The sequence below is a fragment of the Neocloeon triangulifer genome, unplaced genomic scaffold (assembly GCF_031216515.1).
Source record: "Neocloeon triangulifer isolate White Clay Creek 2 clone unplaced genomic scaffold, ASM3121651v1 ptg000008l, whole genome shotgun sequence".
In the NCBI taxonomy this organism is placed as follows: Eukaryota; Metazoa; Arthropoda; class Insecta; order Ephemeroptera; family Baetidae; genus Neocloeon; species Neocloeon triangulifer.
The window spans coordinates 824039-834257 of record NW_026775550.1 but is presented as its reverse complement, the minus strand read 5'-3'; the positions used below and the strand labels follow the sequence as shown (position 1 = coordinate 834257).

General features: G+C 40.7%; 1 protein-coding gene across 12 annotated transcripts in view; it reads right to left on the bottom strand.

Moving 5' to 3' along the window:
* Positions 1-10219, bottom strand: part of LOC132194950 (tight junction protein ZO-1) — a 48525-nt gene that overhangs the window by 1483 nt on the left and 36823 nt on the right. For 4 of the 12 annotated variants that reach the window (XM_059616562.1, XM_059616566.1, XM_059616571.1 and 1 more), the window contains 18 exons: positions 9788-10005; positions 9555-9733; positions 9322-9406; positions 8938-9265; positions 8486-8788; positions 8135-8429; positions 7910-8081; positions 7536-7752; positions 7384-7410; positions 6835-7012; positions 5276-5584; positions 3497-3934; positions 2849-2965; positions 2577-2794; positions 2037-2216; positions 1432-1641; positions 657-869; positions 14-195 (listed from right to left, as the gene is read on the bottom strand). In XM_059616562.1, coding sequence (XP_059472545.1) covers positions 14-195; positions 657-869; positions 1432-1641; positions 2037-2216; positions 2577-2794; positions 2849-2965; positions 3497-3934; positions 5276-5584; positions 6835-7012; positions 7384-7410; positions 7536-7752; positions 7910-8081; positions 8135-8429; positions 8486-8788; positions 8938-9265; positions 9322-9406; positions 9555-9733; positions 9788-10005 — 3869 coding nt within the window. Of the gene's footprint in view, positions 1-13; positions 253-656; positions 870-1431; positions 1642-2036; positions 2217-2248; positions 2384-2576; positions 2795-2848; positions 2966-3496; positions 3935-5275; positions 5585-6834; positions 7013-7383; positions 7411-7535; positions 7753-7909; positions 8082-8134; positions 8430-8485; positions 8789-8937; positions 9266-9321; positions 9407-9554; positions 9734-9787; positions 10006-10219 lie in introns of those variants that run through there. The other 8 variants (XM_059616564.1, XM_059616563.1, XM_059616568.1 and 5 more) reach the window with 8 other exon arrangements.

Genomic DNA, 10219 nt, shown 5'->3' with positions numbered 1-10219 from the left:
GTTTCTGCCTCACCTTTATCGAGCGGAGGGAGGATGTTGGGGTCATCCGAGCGACACACTCTGAAGAAGATTTCCTTGCGACAGCCTGCAGGCAAAGCACCAGGCGGCACGTGAAGAGAGACCCCTGCGTCGGACAGGGTGCCGCCCTCGGCGCCGATCACACTCTTGGCCGCGGCCACCTCCACCAGGCCCGAGCTGCGTCCCGACAAGAAAGCAGCCACCGCACACCTTGTTTAGACCAGGCTTACACAGCTACACAGCCAGCCCCGCCAACGCATGCCGCCAAGCAAACCAGAAAGAAAAGTGCGTGCAACCGAAAGTTAGCCCCAAATAAGCGAGCAACTATGGGTTAAGTAATTTAATTAATTCCAACAGCTCAAAAGTTATAAAATGTGTGAAAATTTCTTCTATCAAAAATAAAAAAACTAGCTAAATCGAGATTAATTTTGAAGATTTCGGTGGAGGAAAAAACTAAAATAATAAAATTGTGAGGTTCGCTAGTGATACAAAAGCACCTCGAATAAATTACAAAATGGTTTATTAAAAAAAATAAGTTCCAAATACTAAAAAGAGCTAACAGTGCCAATTGGAGAAGAGGTGAAAAAATTAGTGCTTTTTTTCCGTCCTGAAGCGAGAGCTAAGAATTGAATTCGTACCGCATTCCATGCTCGATGTACGCGGGAGGGGTTCGGGGGTCGGCCGGCTTCCGGTACAGCTCAAAAGCGCTGCCTCGCTGCTCGCGGTTGGCCAGGTCGAGGCCGCTGCTGGGGTCGCTCCTGTGGTGACCGTTGGTCAGTCTCGAGCCGTTGCTGACGGCGGCTGGCACGTTGTAGTAGTACTGACTCCCACCACCTCCACCCCTCGATTTGCTAAAATTGCAAAAATTTAGAAGACAAAAATTAGTCACAATTAAAAAAAACACACAAAATTAAGCCACTGAAAGGGTAGTTCGGGGTGGGAAAAGAGGTGATCACCATTTTTAAACTTATTTGTTGAAATGATATTAATTTATAAAGGCAAAATTTAAATTAAGATTTTGGTTCTAGAATCACCTATTTTATGATACATCATTTATTTTCACCAATTTTGAGATTTCCCCCTTCAATTAACTACTTTGCAATGCTAAAATTTCACTTAAAATTACTGATATTTCAAAAAGTTTGCTACAATTTAGAAGAAAAAAACTTAAAAATGAAAATTAACTCCTCTACTTTTACCCATTTGCCTTTTTTCACTTAAAACCTCACGTTTTTCATCGATTTCTCCAAAAAATATCGGATATTTTTCCAAGGATTTTTTCCAAGGATCTATTCCACTCACCTTTTGCGACCACAACGGCAAAGTGAGCTTGCAAGAATTTTTCCATATGATAACTTTTTTATATGACCAGATGAATTTTGATTCAATTTTTTTTATGAATAATTAAATTACCTTGGGCTGTTGTGGTGACTGTGTGGTGGGGTGGCGTGGTACTGTTGGTACTGCTGCTGCTGGTGGTTGTAGTTGCGGTCCAGACTGGAGCCGTGTCCTGAGTCTTCGTCGCCCCTGCCGTTGATCTGGGTACCCTGACCGTTCGTGATGGCCTCGCCGACCGAGAAGGAGCGAGCGTGGTAGAATCCAGATGACGTGTTGTTTGTGTGACTGTTTTGAAAGAAGAAAATAATTCAAAAATCACAAAGATGAAATGACAGAATAAATATTGTTACAAGAATAAATTGTTCATGTGAAATAAATCCATGGCAAATGAGAAAAAAAATGCAATTTAAAAAAAAAGAATTAATTAAATAGATAAAATAGAATCCAGTATCCACTAAAACACCCATTCCATTTTACTTTTAATTACATTAATTAAAAGTAAATTAATTTTTTCATAACAAAAATGTATGTATTTCAAAAACAATTTGCAAAATATTTAAATTTTATTTGTACATTCAGTTTAAAAAATAATAAAAAAAACCTGCATAATATAAAAAATAATAATAAAATGCACCTATAAAATTCATTTTTTCTATTAATATTTTGGATAAATTTATTACCTGACTTGCTCCTCCCGACGCCAGTACAGGTCAGACCCGTTGGCGTCGCCGTTCTGCTGCATGGTCGGCGGTCGGTAGTTCTTGGGCTTGGGCGGCGGCACTGGCTTGTACGACGTGGGGTGCGAGGAGGGAGAACCAGGGAGACCACCCTTGGGTGGCGGGGATGGCTTGTACTCGGATCTGCAAGCAAAGCACACCACATTACAGACAAACGGACACACACGCAGCCACAAAACTAAACAAGGGTCGGCCTCAACAACATAAAGGGTTGCGTGAAATAAGCCAGCCGCGTCCGAAACTTGGACGGCTGCTGTCTGAACTGATTCATCTTGTCCAGAGGTGGCCGGCTAGGATTAGCAAAAAAAAAAAACTCCCCAATAAACAAAAATCCAAAAAGGTAACAAGAAATATTTAATTTAATTTAAATTCATGTTAAATTACAAAAATTATTTAATATGAGTAAAATTACAATTTAAAAACAATTTAAATTAATATTTGAAATTACTTTTTATTTCAGTAATTTTTTTATTTTTAATTCACCTGAATTTATTTGGATACTCAGGTCCAGGTCCTTTGGTCATTGGACTTCTCTCTGCCTTGACGGGCTGCGCCGTTGACCTGGTGAACCTGTAAGGGTCGTGTGACCTTGGTGAAGTGGGGGTGGTTTCTCCGTTGTTGCTCGACTTGAGGTCGTCGTGGGCGTTGGATCCGATCCTGTTGAACGAGTCGTAGGACGAAACGCTGTCGTAGCTGCTCTGCTGAAGTTTTTTTTAATTGTTAATTCATAATTTCCTATTGTTGCTTTTTCTTACTGTTTTTAAGTTGGAAGGATGCTGGCCTCGCTCAAGAGAGGAATTGCCACGCAAATGTTGGCCAGGCACTCCCGCATTCATGTAATTTGCATCGCCCGTGTCTCCGAAAAGCCTCTCCTGCAAAAATGAAGTTCAAAAATTAATTAAATTTCAATCTGTTGCAATGTTTGTGATTAAAGATATTTATTTGATTTATTTTCCAAACAAATTTTAAGCTCTATATATAATTTTAATTAATCGAAATCAGAAAATTTTAAAATTATAAACAATTTTTTTTTATTAATAATTTCAATTGATGTCAATCAGGAAAACATTAATTTGTTTCATTTCATACTGACCAAAATAATTATTTTCAAATTCGCTACTTAATAACTATTAAAAAAGTTAATTTTTGCTTAATTCTTCTATCATTAATATTTTTTAACTATAACAGGAAAATTAAAAATCATTCATATTAAACAAATCCTTTCTTGCTCTATTAATGCCATAATAAAACTTTTATTATTCAGTTAGGCCTTAAATTTATAATTATTTAATTCTCGCACTGCTTTTTTAAACTAAAATTAAATTTCCATTATAATTTAAGAAACCTAATTTCTGCAGATTTTTTCTATTTTTGACTATTTAAAAAAAAGTGAAAAAAAGTACTTGTGCCGATCTAGAGCCCGGAGTCCTCTGATTTCCGGGTGGTTTGTTGGTCCTGTCAACCCTGGGCGGCAACTCTGGCGGTTCAGACTGCCTGTGGGGCGGCTGCGGGAATTCGGAAGCCGAAGATCCGACGGGCGCCTCGGACGCTTGTCTCCTGGTGGGGGGCGGCGAGTGCGCCAGTGGCGACCGGAACGAGGGAGGGTGCGAGTGGTGGTGGTGCGACGACGGCGGGTGGTGCTGGTGCGACCCTGCCGGCGGGTGGAAGTGGTGGTGGTGGCCCCCGGGCGTGCCCGACCCCACCGGCTGGGTGCCGTAGTCGTCGCCATTCTGGTGCGCGAATCCGTACTTGCTCGAAGAGTCCGGCTGTTGCGAGCGACGCTTCGAAGGGACGTCGCCCGTTCCGTTCGAAGACGGCGTTCGCGCCTGATTTTCAGCGTTCTGTGCAAAATTTTAATTAATTTCATTCATTCAATAACTCAATTTCCGATAAAAAAATGTAAAGATAAAAGTTATTTTAAACTGGTGAAAAATTCTATTATTTTATTTTCCAAGTTCAATCTGGATTCTGATTATTCAAAAAATTGGAATTAATCGAATTATGAAATTCCAGTTAAAAGAATGTCATACTAAACGTTACTTGTATATGAGTTTTCTAGTAAAAAGACTTATTTTCAGAATATTTTGAGAATTATATTAGAGTAGATTCTTGTTAAGTTAATATTTTTAAGTTTTAATTATTGTTCCTTTTTTTCCATAGATATTAAAAATCTCCTTAAAAAATCAATTAATTTCAAGCAAATGAAAATAAAATAAAAAATTCACTTTTTGAAATTGAATTATCTTAAAATCAGTAAATAAATAATTTTTTTGACAAAAATAATATTACAAATCCTTTGATTTTAATTATTTCAGGGATAAAAATTTAAAAAAAGGACTTGCTAAGAAGATTTAAAATGTTTTTCAAAGAGATGAATACATTTTTGCCTTTGCTCAGGCAAAAATATACTTTTTCACCAGTGCATGCACATTATTTAAAAGAGTTTTTTCGTTTACTTCTGAAATAAGAAATTATTTAGAATTAATTATTACAAGTAAATCGGGTTGAAATTTTAATAAAATAATAATGTGTTGTGTAAATTTACAGTCCTCGTCAACTACCGACATTGCACTTCTGCGTCTAATTATCATTTGCTGTGAAGTTATTGCAGTACAAATATTTGCTCGCCAAAAAGCAGTCGGATAAAATATTTGCAGAGCACAAACACATTTTTATAGCTCGTTTTCTAGTTCGCCAAACAGAAACCCATGCTCAAAAGCACCATGCGGGGGAAAAGCGTCATTTTTTTTAAACTTGTACCTTGGTGGACAGTTGAAAAGTCTTGAAACGCTTCTCAACGCGAGCCATAATAAAGCCCAAATTTCACAACATAAAAAATCCCTTCAATAAAATGTCCAATGTTGATTTCTGATAAATTTAACTAAACATAAATTAATTTTTTACATATCAATTGAGTATGTTTGAAAAGTTAATTGACATAAAAAAAAAAACATCATTATAGCTCAATGAAGTAAATTTCATTTTCTTTATCAATTCAATTCCGAAAATTATAAAGACATATTTATATTTTAATAAAATGAAAATAAATAAAATTTTCACCGAATTATGCGTGAAATTTGTAAAATAATTTGATGAAATATTAAGAAAAGAAGATTTTTTTTGACGCTTCTATAAAATATAAAATCTAGAAATAAAAGAAAAACCCCAGAAGTGAGACGAACCTGCTTGTATGGGGGGACGAGGGTGTAGGGAGGCGGACCGGAGTAGTTTGGAATGGAGCCGAGTTCCTCCTGGGTGGCGATGCTGGGGTCGCTGGTGCTGCGGACGAGCCGGTTGGTGGGCGAGGTCGAGCCGGCGCCCCCAGCGAGCAGGTGCTGGTGCAGCACGTGGCCGGCCGAGGGCACGGCCGCCCCTCCGGCGGCCGTTGAGCGCGGCTCCGGCGACAACTCGAGGTCCGACTCGGGCGACGAGGCGTACGAGAGGCGCGACGTCATCGGGAAGAGGAAATCGTCGGACAGCGCTTCCTCCGGCTGCAAAGAAGGGTCGCAGAGAGGGTGGGGAGGGGAGCGTGGGGCCAGTATGAGTAAAACAACACAACAAAACACAAAATTCGAAAAACACAAAAAACGTACGTGAAAAATCGAAAGAGAAAGAGAGAAAAAGATAGAGATATAAAGGTTGTGCCCAGTGAGAGTCAAATTGAATTTGTGTCAAACCGACGTGAGGGATTTTGCCAAAAGCATGCCAAGTGAGTTAAATTTAATGCAGAACAAGCGATGCTCATAAAAGGAGAAGGAACAAGCAGGTTGAAATCTATACAAATTTTAAAGGCTGGAAAATGCGAATAATATAATTCAAATAAAATATCAAATTTAACAAATTAACACATTTAAATATTTTGAATCTACTTTAGAAATTGAAAAACATTACAAGATCTGTTGATTACATTCATTATTATAATTTATTATTTTTATTCTTCTCGGTCTTTTGACTTTTGAAAGTCATTATTTTGAGTCTAATGAATTTTTATAAAAGAGAATAAATTGATTTGTCTTCAATTGACTTTAAAATGTTTTAAAACGCCATTTTAAAATAATTTATTCATAAACTGACCTTTGTGAATGAAACTGAAGATAATTAATTCAGAAGTGAAGGGGGATCTTTGTAATTTTCTTAACTGTTCAATGAGACTGGAACGTGTAATTTATTGGCAGCAAAATGTACAATGCGCTCTATACAAATCCGAGGCACTCCTCCCAACTGGCCAAATTTGGCGAAGAGCTGGGGGAGGTCGAGTTGAAATAGGGCCGGGCGACGACCGAGCACACGGGCGGAGGCACCGGCATGCTCGGCACGTGCACTTCAAAGCCAGGGTAGGGCCACTGGTGGAGCGCAGAGGCGCCCGGGACGCACGAAGGATACATTGCAGCGCGACACGTGGGCAAGATACTCAGGCAATCCTACACGTGTGTGCAGAAAAAAAACAACGGGGAGAGAGAGAAAATAAGGAGAAAAGCACCAGACAGGAAACCAAGGGCGGGGGCGAGGGAGAAATTAAAAATTACAAAAATGCAACCAGTCCGAAACCAAATTAAAAAATAAATAATATCGAGCTGTTTTTTTCCAAATCAAAATTATTATTTAAAATGTCATGTGAGTCAAAATAATAACTTCATGCACCATAGAAGGCATCGAAACATTCAAAAGATGGAAAGCTCCAGTGTTCAAGTCTCCGAGTCTGTGGTAATTTTTGTTTGTTTTTGTACATGCGATGTCTCACCTTTGTTTCTGAGATCCACACCGGCTGGCTCTGCTGCGTCTCGAGCAGTTCCCTTAACTTGCGGTACCAGGCGTCGGAACCGGCGGTCAGGCCGATCGTGCCGGTGAAAATGTGACTCCACAGCTTTTCCAGCTTTTGACTCTGCTCGAGCAACTTTTTGCTGCTCTTGTGAACTCCCCTGGAACAATCATTCACGGTCAAATTATTTTTCGGTCCAACGCTTTCGTGTCTTAGTGGGACTGATGTTCAAGCAGGTTGCAGGGTTTGTTCAAATCTAGGCAGGTGCAAAGCGAATTTTACTTTAAAAAAATAAATACAAAACCACAAAAATTGAGTTCACCAAGTCAAGTGTAAGCATGCAATGGAATGAGAAAACAAAGTCAACGTGAATATTATTGAAATATAACAAAAATCCTATGTTTTCTCATGAAAAACAGTGAAGCAAAACAGGCAAACTCGATTTATGTCAGAAAAGCATTGGCGTGAATTGATGACAGATGATGTTGCAACTCCAATCCATCACCATTCAATAGAAAACGGATCTAATACCTTCTGAACAAATCCCTGGGGGAGCTGCTAAACAGATAGAGAATTTTTTTGTTAATCTTTGAAAGTTCTACACACTAAAAAACAGTAAAATATGTAACAAAAACATTAACACAGATTTACATGTAATAATTAACGTTTCAAATAAAACTCACTTGGAATGTCCGGCCCGAATGTCCTTGACCACCTGCTTGTTGTCCGCCCGCAGGAAGACAACAATGGGGTAGAACTGGGCGTAGTTCAGTCTGTCCACAGCGTTGGGAGTGATGTCGAGCAGGCCGTGCTTGCCACGATCAACCATTTCTCTGATTGCTGAGAGTCGAATTATGCTGGAGGCCTTGCCTCCCTTCTCACTGTCCGTAGACTCAGTTTCTGATTTACAAAATAAAACGCTTTTTAATATTTTAAGAATCTTTTCCCAAATTGAATTAGTTTCTTAACTTCTTTAAATGTAAAATTTAACTAAAACACATAACACTATTTTAAACTGTGCTTAAAAAGAGAACTTTAGGGACAAATTGGCACTTACGGGGAGACGTGAATTTGTCGGGGAAATCCCTCAAGAGCTTTTCTCTGGCCACGTCCACGACCGGTCCAAAAAGAACAACAGGTCGAACAAAACCAGGGTGTCTCAAAACCACCCTCTCATAGGCAGGGAATTTGTTCATGCTGTCAGCGAAAACCACATCATCCCAGTGATCCTAGAATCCAGATTTTAAAATAAATTCCACCATGAAATTACTTCAGTCCATACTTTGCTTAGGGACTTGGAGCGCCTGTGGTTGCTCCTCCTGCGCCGGAAGAAGCTGCCTCGGCTCTCAGAGGCGGTGAGTTCTTTTTTGCTCGCACTCAGTTGGGCCGCGGCGAGTTCGTCGGCCCTGGCCTTGTTGGGAATTATTCCCTTCTGCACCTCCTGGTTGTTCCGCCCTATCCGGTAGACCTGCCACGAACCGACCACCCCGTTGTACAAAGTGTCCGTCACATGGAAAACGTCACCCTTTCGGAAGCACATTTCACCCTTGTTGGGTTGGTCGTAGTTGAAGTGAGCTCTGCAAATTTGGAAAATTAATTTTGAAATTGTTTGCAGAAATTTAATCAATATTACTTGATATGGAACGAGTCTCCTCGCTGGTTGGCAACGACCTGGTCGTACTCCTCCCTCCTGTACTGGACAATGAGGTCGACCTGGTCCTGCAAGCCCAGCAGCAGCAAAACAGCCTCTTCGCGAGTCATGCCCTTGACATCAGTCTCATTGACCTTGAGGATTTTGTCTCCCGGCTGCAAACCTTGCAGGGATGCAGGAGAGCCAGGCTGGACGGCTGTGACGAAGATGCCGGCCTCGTTTCCGCCGGTCAGTCGGATTCCGACCGAACTCTCTTTTTGGAATGTGATGTAACGAGGATCAGGCCTGGAAAAAAATGTTAAAAAGAAAAAAATTTAAGCAAATTTTAAAGTGATACAAATTAATGATCCGCACTTATAGTTAGAAATGAATAAAATTGGATTTAAAAAATCAAATTCATGCGTTTAAATGGTAAATTTTAAACTAAAACGTACATTGGCAGTTTATTCCTGCTGAGAGGGTCTTCATCGTACAGTTGCCGTCTGGTGCTGTAATAATCCTCAGGTCTGGGAAGGGCAGGTCTAGGCGGAGGCCCTGAACCGTCATCGGCTGGAGTCGCTGGCCTGTCAAGTTGACTGAGGGAAACGTCCATCAAAGGCCCCCTCGACCGTCCAGGCGTCGTCCTCGGGGCAAGATTGCTGCTTTTGTCAGGGTCGGAAAAGGAAGACTGTCCGGCCATTCCTCTTGTCGGCGGCTGGACGTAGAGATTTTGTGAAGAGTAGCCTGACGAGTTCATCAGCAAGTTGTTGCTGCTGTTTGAAGCTGAACAAAATGACAAAATCAATTAATTAAGAAAATTTTGATTAAAAATAATTTACTTTTTTGAAGTCCTTCTCTGCTCAAGCTGGTGGCTCCCATGCTGGAAAGGTTGCTGGCGTTTTGGGCCAGAGGATCTCTTCGTACCTGATAATATTTATTTAATAATTTAATTTTTTTGGTTATAATTTATCGTTTAAAAAACTTAACATATTAAAAAAATACAAAAAACTAAATAATTTTAAAATTTTAAATTGCATCAATAAATTTGGGCTTTATTTTATTTGAAACTTACAACTAGGTTCAGTCGTTCCTTTGTGGAGTCCATCAACTTCTTAGCCTCTTTCAGGGTCATGTTTTCGGTCGGGAGGGCGTTTATTGAGAGCAGGATGTCTCCCTCCCTGAGACCAGCCTCCCGACACCTGGAGCCCACCTCCTTGACAAACAGCCGGCATCCTAGGACTAGACCAAAGTCTGCAAAAAAAATCTTAATTTAAATTAAAAATATTTTTTATTTTAAAAACTGACCGTCCTTCTTCTTGCCCCTGGCCAGCGAGACCCTGAGGGTCTGCGTGGGTTCGGCGGCGGCCGCCACGTTGGGGTTGCTGCCGGTCGGGGGCAGGACGACCCTGCGCTTGACCACCAGCTGCACTGTGTGTCCCGAGTCGCGCAAAACCTGCACGGCCGTGCTGTAGTCCACGTTCTCGAGGGGCACGCCGTTGGCGCTGAGGATGCGATCGTTCACCCTGCAAGCAAGCAGCTTTTGCAATCAATTCGATTCACTCTGGCTGCCTCCGAGCAGCCGCTCCTTCTTTGCATTGCGAGAATTTTTAATGAGCACTCGAGCGGTGCTGCTGCTGCTGAACCGCTAACACGGCTTTCAATTCAAAGAAAGAAACTTTTCATTTTCAACACGTTTGATCCGCAGCTCGATAATTATGATAAGTCGGGTCAAAGGTC